This window comes from Oncorhynchus clarkii, chromosome 30, assembly GCF_045791955.1.
Source record: "Oncorhynchus clarkii lewisi isolate Uvic-CL-2024 chromosome 30, UVic_Ocla_1.0, whole genome shotgun sequence".
NCBI classification, from domain to species: domain Eukaryota; kingdom Metazoa; phylum Chordata; class Actinopteri; order Salmoniformes; family Salmonidae; genus Oncorhynchus; species Oncorhynchus clarkii.
This window is the reverse complement of record NC_092176.1, coordinates 21,413,554-21,433,277: the sequence shown is the minus strand read 5'-3', so window position 1 is coordinate 21,433,277 and position 19,724 is coordinate 21,413,554. Positions and strand designations below refer to the sequence as shown.

Below are 19,724 nucleotides of genomic sequence, written 5' to 3'. Positions count from 1 at the left end.
TATGAGAAAATGTTTCATATGATGCAACAGTACAAAAGGTCACCTTCTATTTGAAAGTATTTTCATACAATACATATCTGTCTTACCATTTAGAAATTAAAGCACGTTATGTATCTAGTCCCTCCATTTGAATGTGTCATAAGTATTTGGACAAATTCACTTACAGTGTATTAAAGTAGTCAAAAGTTTAGTATATTCTTAGCACGCAATGACTACATCAAGCTTGTGACTCTACAAACTTGGAGTTTGTTTTGGTTGTGTTTCGGATTATGTTGTGCCCAATAGAAATGAGGGATAAATATTATGTCATTTTGGAGTCCCCTTTATAGTAAATCAAATAGAATATGTTTCGGAAAACGTTTACATTAATGTGGATGCTGCCATAATTACGGATAATCATGAATGAATTGTGAATAATGAGTGAGAAAGTTACAAAGGCATAAATATCATACCTCCAAAAAAATGCCAACCTCGCCTGTTATTGTAATGGTGAGAGGTTAGCATATCTTGGGGGTATAATATGTGTGCCTCTGTAACTTTCTCACTCATCATTATTTATCATTATCCATAATCATGTTAGCATCCACAGATGATGCAATCTCAATCACAATCCAGACTGCCCTTTCCCACCTGCACAAAAGGAACACCTATGTGAGAATGCTGTTCATTGACTACAGCTCAGCGTTCAACAACATTGTTTTTACACTGCTTCTCAAGTTCACCCAGTGCAAGCAGAGGCCCAGCACAAGGAGACCCTCGCACATACTACCAACAACTCCACAGCAATATTCTGGACAACATTCTTTGCCAGATACGAAACACGTTTCAAGACCACAAAAAAATGTATGTTTCTCTCCCTCCTGGACCCCCAGCACTTTCAGACCTACCTGGAAAAAATTCCCACAAACAGCCTTCTCCAGCTTAACAGAGAGTCACGGAACACTGTTCGACCTATCCAAGCTAAAAACAGAACTGACTGTAATGTATGCTATGACTGATTTTGAAGGGAAAAGTCCCTCTGATCTCCTTGATTTCCTTAAGCAGAAAAATCTGAATGAGGACATGGGGCAACTTTACACATTGGCATGTGTGACAGTGACTATCCCTGTGTCCACGGCTTCTGTCAAGCGGCCATTCTCGGCCTACTGGACAGACTCGGCTTTCAGCATTAGCCTCCATGTTGATAGAAAATGACTTATTGGTGGAACTAAAACGCACAGATAGACTGTACAACAGAGTCATTGAAGTCTTCTTGAGGAAAGAAAGGAGGATGGATTTTGTGTTCAAATAATCAGTCTTTGGTGTGTAGGCTTACAATGCATTTGATTTTTTATTAAATGTGTAGGTATGTTTCGCATTTTATTTCATTAATATTAAATAGCCTATATATTAACAAAATAAAATGGCAAATAGCCTATGTTGCAAATTATTTGTTTTCTTTCTTTTATTTTCAGTGAATAGTTATGTCTTTATCATCACAGTGAAACTTTGGGTGCGACGCAACACCTGGTTATACTGCGTTTCTGTCTAAATATATAGTGTCCAGAGCCATGGCATCATAATGATGGTAATAAGAGGTGGATTAATTCGGGTGGGACTGTGTAGGGCCTCACTGAAGGCCCAGGTCCCAGGCCCACGGCACGCCACTGCGTGGGGGCTATTCGATGCTAATGCAGAATGCCACAGGATGTTTTTGTGCTGGTCAAGGGCAGCCAAGTCTGGAGTGAACCAAGGGCTATATCTGTTCTTAGTTCTTCTTGAATGGGGCATGCTTATTTAAGATGGAGAGGAAAGCGAGAGGTCGAGTGGAAAGGCCTGCTCGCTGAAGTGTTTAAGGGAGTGTTTGACAGTGATGAGGGCTGTGGTCACTGAGATCTTGGTTGAAGACAGCAGAGGTGCATTTAGAGGGCAGGTTGATCAGGATGATATCTAAGAGGGTGCCCATGGTTACGGATTTAGGGTTGTACCTGGTAGGTTCCTTGATGATTTGTGTGAGATTGAGGGCATCCAGCTTAGATTGTAGGACGGCCAGGGTGTTAAGCATATCCCAGTTTAGGCCACCTAACTGTCACGTTCTGACCATCGTTCGTGTGTGTTTTCCTTGTTTTAGTGTTGGTCAGGACGTGAACTGGGTGGGCATTCTATGTTGGATGTCTTGTTTGTCTATTTCTATGTCTGGCCTGATATGGTTCTCAATCAGAGGCAGGTGTTAGTCATTGTCTCTGATTGGGAACCATATTTAGGTAGCCTGGGTTTCACTGTGTGTTTGTGGGTGATTGTCCTTAGTGTCCTGATGTCATTGTTTCTGTGTTAGGTTACACAAGTATAGGCTGTTTCGGTTTTCGTTAAGTTTATTGTTTTGGTAGTGTTTGTGTTTAGTGTGTTTCTTCATTAAACATGGATTGCAATAGACACGCTGCATTTTGGTCCGACTCTCCTTCTCATACAGAAAACCGTTACAGAATCACCCACCACCAACGGACCAAGCAGCGTGTCAACAGGCAGCAACAGCAGCGTAAAGAGGAATGGACATGGGAGGACGTTTTGGATGGCAAGGGCTGTTACACTTGGGAGGAGATACTAGCTGGAAGAGATCGCCTCCCATGGGAACAGGTGGAGGCACTTAGGAGAGCAGAGGCAGCCGGAGAAAGGAGCCGGCGATATGAGGGAACAAGGCTGGCAAGGAAGCCCGAGAGGCAGCCCCAAAAATTTCTTGGGGGGGGGCTAACAGGGAGTATGGCTACGCCAGGTAGGAGACCTGGGCAAACTCCCTGTGCTTACCGGGGGGCTAGAGAGACCGGACAGGCACCGTGTCATGCAGTGGTGCGCACGGTGTCTCCAGTGCGGGTGCATAGCCCGGTGCGGTATATTCCAGCTCCGCGTGTCGGCCGGGCTAGATTGAGCGTCGAGCCTAATGCCATGAAGCCGGCTCTACGCAGCTGGTCCCCAGTGCGTCTCCTTGGGCCGGCTTACATGGCACCAGCCTTGCGCTCGGTGTTTCCGGTTCGCCTGCATAGCCCAGTGCGGGCTATTCCACCTCGCCGCACTGGCAGGGCGACCGTGAGCATTCAACCAGGTAAGGTTGGGCAGGCTCGGTGCTCAAGAGCTCCAGTGCGCCTGCACGGTCCGGTCTTTCCAGTACCACCTCCACACCCCAGCCCTCCGGTAGCAGCTCCCCGCACCAGGCTTCCTGTGCGTGTCCTCGGCCCAGTACCACCAGTGCCAGCACCACGCATCAGGCCTACAGTGCGCCTCGCCTGTCCAGTGCTGTCGGAGCCCTCCTCCTCTCCAGCGCTGTCGGAGTCTACCGCCTGTTTAGCGCTGTTAGAGCCTTCCTTCTCTACAACGCTGCCGGAGTCTCCCGCCTGTTCAGAACTGCCAGTCTGCATAGAGCTGCCAGTTTGCAAGGAGCTGCCAGTCTGCATAGAGCTGCCAGTCTGCAAGGAGCTGCCAGTCTGCAAGGAGCTGCCAGTCTGCAAGGAGCTGCCAGTCTGCATAGAGCTGCCAGTCTGCAAGGAGCTGCCAGTCTACAAGGTGCCGCCAGAGCTGCCTGTCTGCAGGATGCCGCCAAAGCTGCCAGTCTGCAAGGAGCCGCCAGAGCTGCCAGTCTGCAAGGAGCCGCCAGAGCTGCCAGTCTGCAAGGAGCCGCCAGAGCTGCCAGTCTGCAAGGAGCCGCCAGAGCTGCCAGTTAGCATGGAGCAGCCAGGGCCGCCAGTCAGTATGGAGCAGCCAGGGCCGCCAGTCAGCATGGAGCAGCCAGGGCAGCCAGTCAGCATGGAGCAGCCAGGGCCGCCAGTCAGCATGGAGCAGCCAGGGCCGCCAGTCAGCATGGAGCAGCCAGGGCCGCCAGTCAGCATGGAGCAGCCAGAGCAGCCAGTCAGCATGGAGCAGCCAGTCAGCATGGAGCAGCCAGAGCAGCCAGTCAGCATGGAGCAGCCAGAGCTGCCAGTCAGCATGGAGCAGCCAGTCAGCATGGAGCAGCCAGAGCTGCCAGTCAGCATGGAGCAGCCAGTCAGCATGGAGCAGCCAGAGCTGCCAGTCATCATGGAGCAGCCAGTCAGCATGGAGCAGCCAGAGCTGCCAGTCGACCGGACTCTTCCAGATCTGCCAGTCGACCGGACTCTTCCAGATCTGCCAGTCGACCAGACTCTTCCAGATCTGCCAGTCGACCAGACTCTTCCAGATCTGCCAGTCGACCAGACTCTTCCAGATCCGCCAGTCGACCAGACTCTTCCAGATCCGCCAGTCGACCAGACTCTTCCGGATCCGCCAGTCGACCAGACTCTTCCGGATCCGCCAGTCAGCCAGGATCTTCCGGATCCGCCAGTCAGCCAGGATCTTCCGGATCCGCCAGTCAGCCAGGATCTTCCAGAACCGCCAGCCAGCCAGGATCTGCCGGATCCAACCACCTGCCTGAGCTTCCTCTCAGTGCTGAGCTTCCTCTCAGTGCTGAGCTACCCATCAGTCCCGAGCTACCTCTGTCCCGAGCTGTCCTTCTGTTCCGAGCTTCCCCTCTGTCCCGAGCTGTCTCTTAGGAGGGTCACCTATCTAGGGACGCTAAGGAGGTGGACAAAGACTATTATGGAGTGGGGTCCACGTCCAGCGCCAGAGCCGCCACCGCGGACAGATGCCCACCCACACCCTCCCCTATAGGTTTAAGTTGTGCGTCCGGAGTCCGCACCTTGGAGGGGGGGTACTGTCACGTTCTGACCATCGTTCGTGTGTGTTTTCCTTGTTTTAGTGTTGGTCAGGACGTGAACTGGGTGGGCATTCTATGTTGGATGTCTTGTTTGTCTATTTCTATGTCTGGCCTGATATGGTTCTCAATCAGAGGCAGGTGTTAGTCATTGTCTCTGATTGGGAACCATATTTAGGTAGCCTGGGTTTCACTGTGTGTTTGTGGGTGATTGTCCTTAGTGTCCTGATGTCATTGTTTCTGTGTTAGGTTACACAAGTATAGGCTGTTTCGGTTTTCGTTAAGTTTATTGTTTTGGTAGTGTTTGTGTTTAGTGTGTTTCTTCATTAAACATGGATTGCAATAGACACGCTGCATTTTGGTCCGACTCTCCTTCTCATACAGAAAACCGTTACAGAATCACCCACCACCAACGGACCAAGCAGCGTGTCAACAGGCAGCAACAGCAGCGTAAAGAGGAATGGACATGGGAGGACGTTTTGGATGGCAAGGGCTGTTACACTTGGGAGGAGATACTAGCTGGAAGAGATCGCCTCCCATGGGAACAGGTGGAGGCACTTAGGAGAGCAGAGGCAGCCGGAGAAAGGAGCCGGCGATATGAGGGAACAAGGCTGGCAAGGAAGCCCGAGAGGCAGCCCCAAAAATTTCTTGGGGGGGGGCTAACAGGGAGTATGGCTACGCCAGGTAGGAGACCTGGGCAAACTCCCTGTGCTTACCGGGGGGCTAGAGAGACCGGACAGGCACCGTGTCATGCAGTGGTGCGCACAGTGTCTCCAGTGCGGGTGCATAGCCCGGTGCGGTATATTCCAGCTCCGCGTGTCGGCCGGGCTAGATTGAGCGTCGAGCCTAATGCCATGAAGCCGGCTCTACGCAGCTGGTCCCCAGTGCGTCTCCTTGGGCCGGCTTACATGGCACCAGCCTTGCGCTCGGTGTTTCCGGTTCGCCTGCATAGCCCAGTGCGGGCTATTCCACCTCGCCGCACTGGCAGGGCGACCGTGAGCATTCAACCAGGTAAGGTTGGGCAGGCTCGGTGCTCAAGAGCTCCAGTGCGCCTGCACGGTCCGGTCTTTCCAGTACCACCTCCACACCCCAGCCCTCCGGTAGCAGCTCCCCGCACCAGGCTTCCTGTGCGTGTCCTCGGCCCAGTACCACCAGTGCCAGCACCACGCATCAGGCCTACAGTGCGCCTCGCCTGTCCAGTGCTGTCGGAGCCCTCCTCCTCTCCAGCGCTGTCGGAGTCTACCGCCTGTTTAGCGCTGTTAGAGCCTTCCTTCTCTACAACGCTGCCGGAGTCTCCCGCCTGTTCAGAACTGCCAGTCTGCATAGAGCTGCCAGTTTGCAAGGAGCTGCCAGTCTGCATAGAGCTGCCAGTCTGCAAGGAGCTGCCAGTCTGCAAGGAGCTGCCAGTCTGCAAGGAGCTGCCAGTCTGCATAGAGCTGCCAGTCTGCAAGGAGCTGCCAGTCTACAAGGTGCCGCCAGAGCTGCCTGTCTGCAGGATGCCGCCAAAGCTGCCAGTCTGCAAGGAGCCGCCAGAGCTGCCAGTCTGCAAGGAGCCGCCAGAGCTGCCAGTCTGCAAGGAGCCGCCAGAGCTGCCAGTCTGCAAGGAGCCGCCAGAGCTGCCAGTTAGCATGGAGCAGCCAGGGCCGCCAGTCAGTATGGAGCAGCCAGGGCCGCCAGTCAGCATGGAGCAGCCAGGGCAGCCAGTCAGCATGGAGCAGCCAGGGCCGCCAGTCAGCATGGAGCAGCCAGGGCCGCCAGTCAGCATGGAGCAGCCAGGGCCGCCAGTCAGCATGGAGCAGCCAGAGCAGCCAGTCAGCATGGAGCAGCCAGTCAGCATGGAGCAGCCAGAGCAGCCAGTCAGCATGGAGCAGCCAGAGCTGCCAGTCAGCATGGAGCAGCCAGTCAGCATGGAGCAGCCAGAGCTGCCAGTCAGCATGGAGCAGCCAGTCAGCATGGAGCAGCCAGAGCTGCCAGTCATCATGGAGCAGCCAGTCAGCATGGAGCAGCCAGAGCTGCCAGTCGACCGGACTCTTCCAGATCTGCCAGTCGACCGGACTCTTCCAGATCTGCCAGTCGACCAGACTCTTCCAGATCTGCCAGTCGACCAGACTCTTCCAGATCTGCCAGTCGACCAGACTCTTCCAGATCCGCCAGTCGACCAGACTCTTCCAGATCCGCCAGTCGACCAGACTCTTCCGGATCCGCCAGTCGACCAGACTCTTCCGGATCCGCCAGTCAGCCAGGATCTTCCGGATCCGCCAGTCAGCCAGGATCTTCCGGATCCGCCAGTCAGCCAGGATCTTCCAGAACCGCCAGCCAGCCAGGATCTGCCGGATCCAACCACCTGCCTGAGCTTCCTCTCAGTGCTGAGCTTCCTCTCAGTGCTGAGCTACCCATCAGTCCCGAGCTACCTCTGTCCCAAGCTGTCCTTCTGTTCCGAGCTTCCCCTCTGTCCCGAGCTGTCTCTTAGGAGGGTCACCTATCTAGGGACGCTAAGGAGGTGGACAAAGACTATTATGGAGTGGGGTCCACGTCCAGCGCCAGAGCCGCCACCGCGGACAGATGCCCACCCACACCCTCCCCTATAGGTTTAAGTTGTGCGTCCGGAGTCCGCACCTTGGAGGGGGGGTACTGTCACGTTCTGACCATCGTTCGTGTGTGTTTTCCTTGTTTTAGTGTTGGTCAGGACGTGAACTGGGTGGGCATTCTATGTTGGATGTCTTGTTTGTCTATTTCTATGTCTGGCCTGATATGGTTCTCAATCAGAGGCAGGTGTTAGTCATTGTCTCTGATTGGGAACCATATTTAGGTAGCCTGGGTTTCACTGTGTGTTTGTGGGTGATTGTCCTTAGTGTCCTGATGTCATTGTTTCTGTGTTAGGTTACACAAGTATAGGCTGTTTCGGTTTTCGTTAAGTTTATTGTTTTGGTAGTGTTTGTGTTTAGTGTGTTTCTTCATTAAACATGGATTGCAATAGACACGCTGCATTTTGGTCCGACTCTCCTTCTCATACAGAAAACCGTTACACTAACAGTACGAGCTCTGAAGATAGATGGGGGGGCGATCAATTCACATATGGTGTCCAGGGCACAACCGCGGGCCGAGGGGGATCTATAACAAGCAGCAACGGTGAGAGACTTGTTTCTAGAAAGGTGGATTTTTAACAGTAGAAGCTAGAATTGTTTGGGCACAGACCTGGATAGTATGACTGAACTCTGCAGGCTATCGCAGCAGTAGATTGCAACTCCACCCCCTTTGGCAGTTCTACCTTGTCGGAAAAAGTTATAGTTAGGGGTGGAAATTTCCTAAGCCAGGATTCAGAGTGGAGTGTGCTAAATCAGTGAATAAAACAAACTTAGGGATGAGGCTTCTAATGTTAACATGCATGAAACCAATGCTTTTATGGTTATAGAAGTCAACAAATGAGAGTGCCTGGAGAATGGGAGTGATGCTGGGGGCTGCAGGGCCTGGGTTAACCTCTACATCACCAGAGGAACTAAGGAGGAGTAGGATAAGAGTACGGTTAAAGGCTAAAATATCTGGTTGTCTAGTGCATTCGGGGCAGAGAGTAAAAGAAGCAAGTTTCTGGGCGCGGAAGAATGGATTCAAGGCATGATGTACAAACAAGGGTATGTTAGGATGTGAGTACAGTGGAGGTAAGCCTAGGCATTGAGTAATGATGAAAGAGGTTTTGTCTCTAGAGGCACCATTTAAGCCAGGTGCGGTCACCACATGTGTGGGGGGTGGAACATAAGGGCATATTGAGCTTGGCTGGAGGCTCTACAGAGAAAGAAGACAAAAATTACTAGGCATATTGACATTAGGGAGAGGCATGTGTAGCCGAGTGATCCTAGGGTCCAGTGAGTAGCTAGGCGAGTTGGAGGCACGGCGATTCAGAGAGCTAGCAGGCCAGGGCAAGCAGCAGGCTAGCAGACGGGCCTCAGGGCGACGTTGCAACTGGAGAGCCTGTTGAAACACCCCCGGACGGTTATGTCGGCAGACCAGTCGTGATGAATCGGTGGGGCTCCATGTCGGCAGCAAAGGGTTCAGGCCAATTTGCAGAAGAGGTATTGAAGCCCAGGAATTATCTGATGGATCTCTTCAGTTGGGAGATGGGAGATGGGCCTAGTTCGAGGCTAGCTCCAGGCTAACTGCTGCTTGCGTCGGGACAGAGACGTTAGACAGGAGTAGCCACCCGGATAGCAGCTAGCTAGCTGTGGTGATCCGGAGTAAAGGTTCAGTGCTTGCAGTAGGAATCCGGAGATGTGGTAGAGAAAAGCAGTCCGATATGCTCTGGGTAGATATCGCGCTGTGCAGGCTGGCAGGAGATGCCCGGGCTGAGGCTGGCAGTCCAAGATAACGGTGATGACCGCTAGCAGTGGCTAACTGACTACTAGCTAGTAGCTAGTTAGCTGGCTAGCTGCTGAAGGGGGTTCCGGTTCAAAAGTGTAAAAATAGCAGATCCATACCACATTGGATGAGGCGGGTTGCAGGAGAGTATGTTCAGCCGTAGATAAGAAAATGAGATTCAAAATAATAAAAATATATACGAAGAAAAACAATATTTACAAGGGACGGGACAAGACAATCAAAACAGACAACCCACTGCTACGCCATCTTGGACTAGTGGAGCATCTGGAGTATCAGCATTTGTGGGTTCGATTACAGGCTAAAAATGGCCAGAAACAAAGTACTTTCTTCTGAAACTTGTCAGTCTATTCTTGTTCTGAGAAATTAAGGCTATTCCATGTGAAAAATTGCCAAGAAACTGAAAATCCCGTACAACGATGCGTGAGCCAATCCGTTGTGTTGTGACATGGTAGGGTGGTATACTGAATGTAGGGGTGGTATACCTATTTGGTAAAAGACCAAGTCCATATTATGGCAAGAACATCCGACCTTGATTGGGAGTCCCATAGAGCGGCGCACAATTGTCCCAGCGTCATCCAGGTTTGACTGGGGTAGGCCGTCATTGTAAATAAGAATTTGTTCTTAACTGACTTGTCTAGGTCAAATGAAGGTTAAATAAAAAAATACAAATAAAAAAACAGCTCAAATAAGCAGAGAGAAATTACTGTCCATCGTTACTTTAAGACATGAAGGTCAATCAATTTGGAAAATTTCAAAAACCTGTGCAGTTGCACCTCTGAAATTGCAGCCCAAATAAATGCTTCACCGAGTTCAAGTAAAGGACACATCTTTTCTCAACATGAACTGTTCAGAGGAGACTACGTTAATCAGGCCTTCATTTAATGTAAAAAATAAATAATTTATCCTTTATTTTACCAGGTAAGTTGACTGAGAACACGTTCTCATTTGCAGCAACGACCTGGGGAATAGTTACAGGGGAGAGGAGGGGGATGAATGAGCCTGTGGATTATTAGGTGACATGGTGGATTTGCTGCAAAGAAACCACTACTAAAGGACACCAATAAGAAGACGAGACTTGCTTGGGTCAAGAAACACAAGCAATGGACAATAGAACAGTTGAAATGTGTCCTTTGGTCTGAAATCTGTGCTTTAGATGATCTGCTTCTCTGAGTTTGACTCACAGCTTATTGTCTCCACTCTCGTATCATGTTATTATCTGATCATATAATCTTGTTATATGTACAGTAATGCTCTGGCCTCATGAGGGATGTTAACACATAGCATTCATCTGTACTGGATAACAACAATACACTTGCTGGACTATTCCTTTAAACAGGGTAGATGAGGAGGTAAATACAGGGGACGACAGTATTTGCTTCAAGTTTATTTCAGACAGTGTGTGTGTTTTCTCTGTGTGTGTGCATGTGTGCGCATGCATGCATGTGTCTATAGTGGGGAGCAGGTTGGGTGTGGATGCTCTTGAAGAGAACATGACAAGGGCCTGGCATTGTGGGACAGAAGAGTCATGGATGAAAGGGAGCTGCACTGCTTTGAAACCACTAATCACGACGGCAGGTAGCCTAGCTCTTAGAGGGTTGTGCCAGTAACAGAAAGGCCGCTAGTTCTAATCCAATGTGAATAATCTGTCAATGTGCCATTGAGCAAGACATTTAAAGCTAATTGCTCCAGGGTCGCCATTGATAATGGCTGAGCTTGTTTGTGACCCCACTCTCCGAGTGTGTCTCAGGGGGAGTTGCAATATGCTAAAAAGCACATTTCCAATTCACACATGCGTATAATACACACTTGTACATGAGTGAAATAGGACAAATATAAGCACCCACCAAATTAGTATTATTATTATACATACTACGTAGAGATCTTTTAATCCGTAGCTCTATTACATGTACTACATAAAGCATGTTTGTGCTTCTCTCCATCCGAATGCCACAAAAACAATCACTGTGCAAAGGAAGTGCTTGTGCTTGTAATACATATTTCTCTAATGCATATTCTTACTATAAGTAGCTAGTTATCCTCGTACTACGAAGAATAATATTATATTTCTATGACTATACAGTTAACTGCTGTCCTCTGTTATAAATTCTACTATATACTTTATTTTCCAGTATGGGAAGTATAAAGATCAATGTGGAGGATAACATGATCAGATGTGAGCGAATCAGGGCACTGTGCTGTGCTGCGCTGTGCTGTGCACTCCTGACACTGCCAGCTGTTCACAGCAGCCAGCCATGCGGAGTCCCAGGCTAAATGAATCCTCATCACTTTACTGGAGCTCAAGCCAGTTCTTTTTGGGAAAGGTTAATTGCCATGGACATGCAATATAAGGCCAATGAAAACAAGCTGTGCAGGATTTTACCAAAGATCTATACTTAGAAACCTTCTGTTGGGAGTTGGAACCCTTCAAACATCAGACCGGATTAGCCTAGTGGGCAGGTATGAAGACAATCCTCAAATAATTTTAATTTTTAATTTTAATTGTATTTTTAGATTTTGTGGTTTGGTTCCAAGTCACTTGTCTGTGGCATCTGGGTACCTAGTAAATACAGTGCCTTGCGAAAGTATTCGGCCCCCTTGAACTTTGCGACCTTTTGCCACATTTCAGGCTTCAAACATAAAGATATAAAACTGTATTTTTTTGTGAAGAATCAACAACAAGTGGGACACAATCATGAAGTGGAACGACATTTATTGGATATTTCAAACTTTTTTAACAAATCAAAAACTGAACAATTGGGCGTGCAAAATTATTCAGCCCCCTTAAGTTAATACTTTGTAGCGCCACCTTTTGCTGCGATTACAGCTGTAAGTCGCTTGGGGTATGTCTCTATCAGTTTTGCACATCGAGAGACTGACATTTTTTCCCATTCCTCCTTGCAAAACAGCTCGAGCTCAGTGAGGTTGGATGGAGAGCATTTGTGAACAGCAGTTTTCAGTTCTTTCCACAGATTCTCGATTGGATTCAGGTCTGGACTTTGACTTGGCCATTCTAACACCTGGATATGTTTATTTTTGAACCATTCCATTGTAGATTTTGCTTTATGTTTTGGATCATTGTCTTGTTGGAAGACAAATCTCCGTCCCAGTCTCAGGTCTTTTGCAGACTCTATCAGGTTTTCTTCCAGAATGGTCCTGTATTTGGCTCCATCCATCTTCCCATCAATTTTAACCATCTTCCCTGTCCCTGCTGAAGAAAAGCAGGCCCAAACCATGATGCTGCCACCACCATGTTTGACAGTGGGGATGGTGTGTTCAGGGTGATGAGCTGTGTTGCTTTTACGTCAAACATAACGTTTTGCATTGTTGTCAAAAAGTTCAATTTTTGTTTCATCTGACCAGAGCACCTTCTTCCACATGTTTGGTGTGTCTCCCAGGTGGCTTGTGGCAAACTTTAAACAACACTTTTTATGGATATCTTTAAGAAATGGCTTTCTTCTTGCCACTCTTCCATAAAGGCCAGATTTGTGCAATATACGACTGATTGTTGTCCTATGGACAGAGTCTCCCACCTCAGCTGTAGATCTCTGCAGTTCATCCAGAGTGATCATGGGCCTCTTGGCTGCATCTCTGATCAGTCTTCTCCTTGTATGAGCTGAAAATTTAGAGGGACGGCCAGGTCTTGGTAGATTTGCAGTGGTCTGATACTCCTTCCATTTCAATATTATCGCTTGCACAGTGCTCCTTGGGATGTTTAAAGCTTGGGAAATATTTTGGTATCCAAATCCGGCTTTAAACTTCTTCACAACAGTATCTCGGACCTGCCTGGTGTGTTCCTTGTTCTTCATGATGCTCTCTGCGCTTTTAACGGACCTCTGAGACTATCACAGTGCAGGTGCATTTATACGGAGACTTGATTACACACAGGTAGATTGTATTTATCATCATTAGTCATTTAGGTCAACATTGGATCATTCAGAGATCCTCACTGAACTTCTGGAGAGAATTTGCTGCACTGAAAGTAAAGGGGCTGAATAATTTTGCACGCCCAATTTTTCAGTTTTTGATTTGTTAAAAAAGTTTGAAATATCAAATAAATGTTGTTCCACTTCATGATTGTGTCCCACTTGTTGTTGATTCTTCACAAAAAAATACAGTTTTATATCTTTATGTTTGAAGCCTGAAATGTGGCAAAAGGTCGCAAAGTTCAAGGGGGCCGAATACTTTCTTAAGGCACTGTATATACAATGTCACACAGGGTGTTGCTAGGGATAGCTCTATGATATGGGTAAACGTATTTGGGGAAAACCTGCTATCACTGTGAGATGAATCTGTACGTTCTGAATATCCCCCAAAATAACCATGTTTATGGCCTGCTGGTGGGTATTGCCTGACTGTGGCTAAGGAGGACCAGGGTGGGTGGGACCACTGAACTAACTAAACCTCTGGTTCCAGATCTCCCTGGGAGAGAGAGAGAGGAGTCACTCTGTTCACACAGGCTCTTCATCTCTCTGGAGAGGCATCACCTGAAGTGCCAATTGCCTCTTAAATATACAATCACAATATCCAAGCACATTAACCTTGAGTGTGAATGTGTATGTGCCTATCCACACGTGTCTGTGTGTATAATGGAATATCTTTCATAATGAACAGCGAATACTCAAGGTGAAACTTAGGTATGATAGTCACTAAAATTGACAGTTTATTTCTTCAGGCTGTTTATTTCTTCAGGCTATCTATAAAACAAATTAACTGTAGTTAAGTGGTGTTTTTAAGAGAAACTGATTGTTATGTGTAAAATCAAGTTAAGAGTCCCAACAGTACAAACCATCTAGGTACTATCCAACTAGTACATCTCGACAAACTGTTAACTCACCCCGTCCGTCGTCCAGATCTTTGGCGTTGCGTCCTTTGAGGGCGCGGTTCCAGCTGCTTGTGTAGTCTCCTCCCCGGGCCCTCCAATCATGGCTGTCCTTCCCAGCAGCTCCTTTCATCCATGGAGGGCCGTACCTCCTCGGGGTGGGTCTGCGGTTCTCCTTGAACACCCTTCCCATCATCCCTACCCGCCGGCCATTTGAGGAGGGCACCCTGTTCCCCATCTCAGACGCCACCAGGGGGTCCCGGCCCCCATTGGCCCCTGTGGAGTTGTCCCCTACGAAGCCAGAGTGCAGGAACACCAGGCTCCCGGCTGTCAGGTAGAGGAGGATGAAGGAGAAGAAGCGCACAGGTTTCCTCCGGAAGTAGCGCTGAATCTTCAGCAAAGGCCTAGCCATGCTGGCTCTACCTGCCGCTCAGTCACAACGTCCCAGAGAGACACAACCATAAAACTGCAGGACAACAACCCTAAAGCTTCTGAGAGGTCCAATCAAACAGCAGAGAGAGTCACAATATAAAATCTTAATCCAATTCTGGGAACGGACAAATAATGACCTATCAGGCTAAAACATACAACAAAGGTGTGTTGTGCTCCTGAGTGTGTGTGTGTATGAGATCTCTGCATGAGTTCTGTCCACACTCCTCGTGGAGGTGTGTGGGTGTGTGTGGAGCTGGAGAGTGTGTCTCCAGTGTGTGTCTCTCTACGTTCCCACTGAGAGAGCATCAGGAGGACAGAGAGCTGACCGTAGCGCCATGGCAGGAAAGGTGAGTGGCTCAGACTGAAAGACAATCACCGAAGCAGCATTACTTCTCTCTCGCTATCGACCTCTGGCTTGTGCCTTCCCGGCTCCACAGAGGCCCTTTCCCCCGCTGTGCAGATGGAAGAGGCTTTAATTCACTCTCTGAGCTGAGATCCTTGTGCCTTTGTGTGTCCATCCATTCACCGTGACGGTCTGTGAAGGAGGTCGAGGCTCGCCATCTGAAAGTATAATAAGACACATTAATCCTCTCTGTGGGCTCCTACAACACACACACCACCTCCCCACCTCCTCAGCAACACTCAACCATCATGCACCAGAAGGTAAAGAAAAAAACAAAATCTTAACACAATCAAGGCAGAAGCAGTAGCAAACAGCACATTAGGGTGAATGAAAATCCTTGGGCTGTGGTTGTTGTTTTCTTCAGTTCATAAACCCAATGTGGGTGGTCCTCTGTTCCAACCAGCTCTGAGCTCTACAGGCTTCTTTATCTCTGCTAAATGAAGTTGGAATGGGAACATTGGAAGGGGAAGGGAAACAAGAGTTCTACCCTGTAGCATCTCCACTGGTTCTATTTCTGTTAATCAAGGTGTTTCAGTAGGTAATAAAAAACGGCCAACAATAGAGTCTAGCAGTATAGGTAACATCCTCTTCGTTATGGATGGTATGAGTTGCTGAATTGGAGAAAATATTTGATTGTCATTATTCTTTCTGTTTCAGTGGTCTCAGATCAGGATCTGGCTACATTCTTTGTCTTAAATTAAAATAACTTGGAGTTGATTTCCTGGTGTGTTTATTTATTTATTTAATTTATTATTCTTTTTCCCAGAAAACTTGGGGGGCCAAATAAAACCATGCGAGGGACAAATTTGGCCCACGGGCCGCCTGTTGGGGAACCCTGCTGTAGCGGCTGAGTGCCCACTCCCCAGGTCCTCTATCCCTGTGAAAGGCCTCTCTGTTCTGTTCTGTCCAGGGCCACAGCGGCACTTGGCTGGGAGGGGATTCACACCGAGGTGGTAACAGAACACCGTCCAGAGGCCCATGGAATTTTTCAGAACCCCCATGGTGACACTCGCCCCCATGCCTTGCTGTCTGGTTCAAGACAAATCAACAAAGCACCTGTGTCACCTGAAACCCCCAGCAACCCCGAACAACCCAATCTCCCTGTCTGCATTACCCCCGTGGTGGTCTGGGTACGATCCAGGACCGCCCTGGGGGAGTGGATCACATCCAGGTGTGGATAGAAACCACAAGATTAATACCAGCAATGTGTCCTATTACCTTTTTTGTGCATAACCTTCGACCAGGGCCCATTAGGTTCAAAAGTAGTGCAGTATAGGGAATAGGGTGCTATTTGGGATGCACACCAGGCACCTCTGGGTTATTATGAGTGGGACTCTTCTGAGCTCTGTCTTTCTGTAAGCTAATGAGGACTGAGAGGAACCAGGAACAGTCCATATGTTAGTTTGTTGACATGGACTTTATTTAGCTTACAGCTATCACTTACTCAGATATTAATCTATGGTATCAAGATAGATCATGAATCAGCTCAGGTCAAATTAAGTTTAGACACACACACGTCCCAACTCTCTCCACACAGTATGAATGATAGTTCCTCAGTGAGAAGGCAGGGCCTGGTTGTGTTTGACTGAAACCTTTGGGTGATGAGGTTAGTGAAATGTGAGTACATGGTCGAAGTGAAGTGCAGGCTATGTCATGCTATTGTCCTTATAAGGCATGTGTTTACACCCAATGGTTTGTGGAATGAAGGTGTAGAGGTCCGAGCAGGTTTTCAGGGGGGGGTATCTTAAAACTGGGAGCACGTCTGCTCAGATAAATGGACCTCTTGTCATGCCTGATATTGGCTTTTCATCACTGCAGCTTACAGACTCAGGCCTTAATAAAACGTCTCTGTCTGTCTGTCGCAGGAGCATCGATGTCAACATTGGAGTGTTACTATGGAGGGAATACTTGTCCAAAGGCCAGCAACATTGCAGAATTCAGTCGTTTCGTCTTACCGTTTAAAGGCAGTGTACAGTATGCCGGTTCGTACCTAATACATTCTCCATTCAGATTGCAAAGGCATCTATTTCCTCCTTATCGCGATTGAATGGCAAAGACTAAATATAAATTGGGAAAATATGCACACTTACTTTCTTAAACACCATTTTACACCACCATGCTAGAGTGGTTTAAGCCTAGGAATGCTAGTCCCGGGTGTTGCGTATTGCGTTTAGCCATTCAGGTCGCAGCAGTCTGTTGTTTACCCCTGGCTGAACATGGGGCGCAACTTTCACAAACTTGCACCATTGAGAGCATTCTGTCGGGCTGCATCACCACCTGACACGGCAACTGCACCACACGCAACCACATGACTCTCCAGAGAGTGGTGCGGTCAGCCCAACTCATCACTGAGGGCACACTGCCTGCCCTCCAGGACATCTACAGCACCCGGTGTCATAGGCAGTTCAAGAAGATCATCAAGGACCTCAGCCACCCGAGTCACGGCCTGTTCACCCTGCTACCATCTAGCAGACGGAGACAGTACGTACAGGTGTATCAAAGCCAGGACCGAGACACTGAAAAACTGTTTCTATCTCTGGACCATCAGACTGAACATCCATCACTAGCCGGCTATCGCCCGGTAATCTGCCCGGCACCTTAGAGACTGCTGCCTCATGTATACAGAGACATTGAACACTGGTCACTTTAAAAATGTTTACACACTGTTTTACCCACTTTATATGTGTTTACTATATTTTAGTCATGACCCATGGCTCATCCTATATAACTATTGCTGTACACACCTTTTCTATTCATGTACTCTCCATACTGTCTATACACACCATTTATGTATATATTTATATTCCGGACTCTGACATTGCTCTGACATATTTCTTATATTTTTGTGATTATGTGTGCATTGTTATTGTATTGATAGATATTGCTGTACTGTTGGAGCTAGAAACCTATGCAATTCGCTGCAACTGCAATAACATCTGCAAATCTGTGTACGCAACCAGTAAACTTTGATTTGATTTGAAATGGTAAAAATAGGATAGGTTTAGCCAATATTATGACTTTGTGGCTGTAGTAACTAGTGACGACGAAGTGTCATCAAACGGTTAACCAGCAAATTCTGGACTGTATCACAAACTGAACAGGGAAGTGAAACATTTTAAATGATTTTACTGGACTGTTGAAGGACCGATATTGCTGGCTTTTAATCTCACTCCTTTTTTAATTTACCAGCTATACACGACTCACTGCTTTTAAACAATGGACACACATTTTTGAAAGATTGGACAACTGCTTTTAAAGTATTGACAATTGATGTTGAAGATTGGCTTATTACTGCTGTCGATTGATTTGAAGAGGTGATTATCATGACGGCAACAATTCCTGAACCTTGTGAGCAAACAGTTGAGACCAGAGGAGGCTGGTGGGATGAGCTATAGGAGGATGGGCTCATTGTAATGGCTGGAATGAAATAAATGGATTGGTATCAAACACACATATGTTTGACTTCGTTCCATTTATACTATTCCAGCAATTGCAATGAGCCCATCCTCCTATAGCTCATCCCACCAGCCTCCTCTGGTTGAGACATATTTACTGTTCCCTGTTTTTTTGTGCCACAGGACCATTTGAAAGAGCCGGATCTGGGCTCTATCTACTAGAAGGAGCAGGAGTAAAAGAAGGATTTGAGTGGTCTGCGTAGGCTGCCTGATTTCACCCACAATTTAAAGCATGAGGAACAATTTTTCCCTTTTGTGGAATTGATTTCACCCTAACCCCTTTATATGGGTGGCCTACAGAATTTTTTATACATTTTCCAAACGACCTACTTTTTTATTAAATCTTGCCTCCTTGTGTTTCATGGTTATTCTGGTTCCCAACTGGTCACTACAACTTTTACATTTGACTTTACTGTGATTGTTTTCTATTAAAATGGTCCAAAAGAAACAAAAAGAAATTCTTAGCAAAGGGAAATTTCTCAAGCAATAATTTACTTTAGTTTAGTATATACTTTAGTTTAGTATATTAGGATCCCCATTAGCTACTGCACATGCAGCAGCTACTCTTCCTGGGGTCCACATAAAACATACAATACATGACAAAGTACAGAACATGAATAAAATAAATACAAATTTAAATAAAATAAGACAACAAAAATACTATTTACACACTATTGATATATACATAGTCATTCTTATATACAGTACAGTTAAAGTAGATCTTTAGAAAGAGGAGAGGTGCTGTGATAGTAGTTAATAGTTCTTTAATAGTTCTTTAAAGCTAAACTTGCTTTTTGCTTGAGTAACCTCTGGTGGCAGAGCATTCCACAATGACATGGCTCTATACATAACTGAGTGACGCATTAAATCTGTTTTTGGTTTGGGTACCATGAAGAAACCCATAGTGGCGTGTCTGGTGGGGTATGTACAGTGGGGAGAACAAGTATTTGATACACAGCCGATTTTGCAGGTTTTCCTACTTACAAAGCATGTAGAGGTCTGTAATTTTTATCATAGGTACACTTCAACTGTGAGAGACAGAATCTCAAACAAAAATACAGAAAATCACATTGTATGATTTTTAAGTAATTAATTTGCATTTTATTGCATGGCATAAGTATTTGATCACCTACCAACCAGTAAGAATTCCGGCTCTGACAGACCTGTTAGTTTTTCTTTAAGAAGCCCTCCTGTTCTCCACTCATTACCTGTATTAACTGCACCTGTTTGAACTCGTTATCTGTATAAAAGACACCTTTCCACACACTCAATCAAACAGACTCCAACCTCTCCACAATGGCCAGGACCAGAGAGCTGTGTAAGGACATCAGGGATAAAATTGTAGACCTGCACAAGGCTGGGATGGGCTTGTGCACACAGCCACACAGGAAACGTATGATCTCTGTAATTGCAAACAAAGGTTTCTGTACCAAATATTAAGTTCTGCTTTTCTGATGTATCAAATACGTATGTCATGCAATAAAATGCTAATTAATTACTTAAAAATCATACAATGTGATTTTCTGGATTTTTGTTTTAGATTCTGTC

General features: G+C 47.2%; 1 protein-coding gene across 6 annotated transcripts in view; it reads right to left on the bottom strand.

Annotated features, from left to right (window-relative positions):
* Positions 1-19,724, bottom strand: part of LOC139389656 (sialate:O-sulfotransferase 2-like) — a 101,324-nt gene that overhangs the window by 46,685 nt on the left and 34,915 nt on the right. For all 6 annotated transcript variants that reach the window (XM_071136525.1, XM_071136527.1, XM_071136526.1 and 3 more), the window contains one exon: positions 13,902-14,879. In XM_071136525.1, coding sequence (XP_070992626.1) covers positions 13,902-14,298 — 397 coding nt within the window. In that variant the 5' untranslated portion in view covers positions 14,299-14,879. The remainder of the gene's footprint in view (positions 1-13,901; positions 14,880-19,724) is intronic.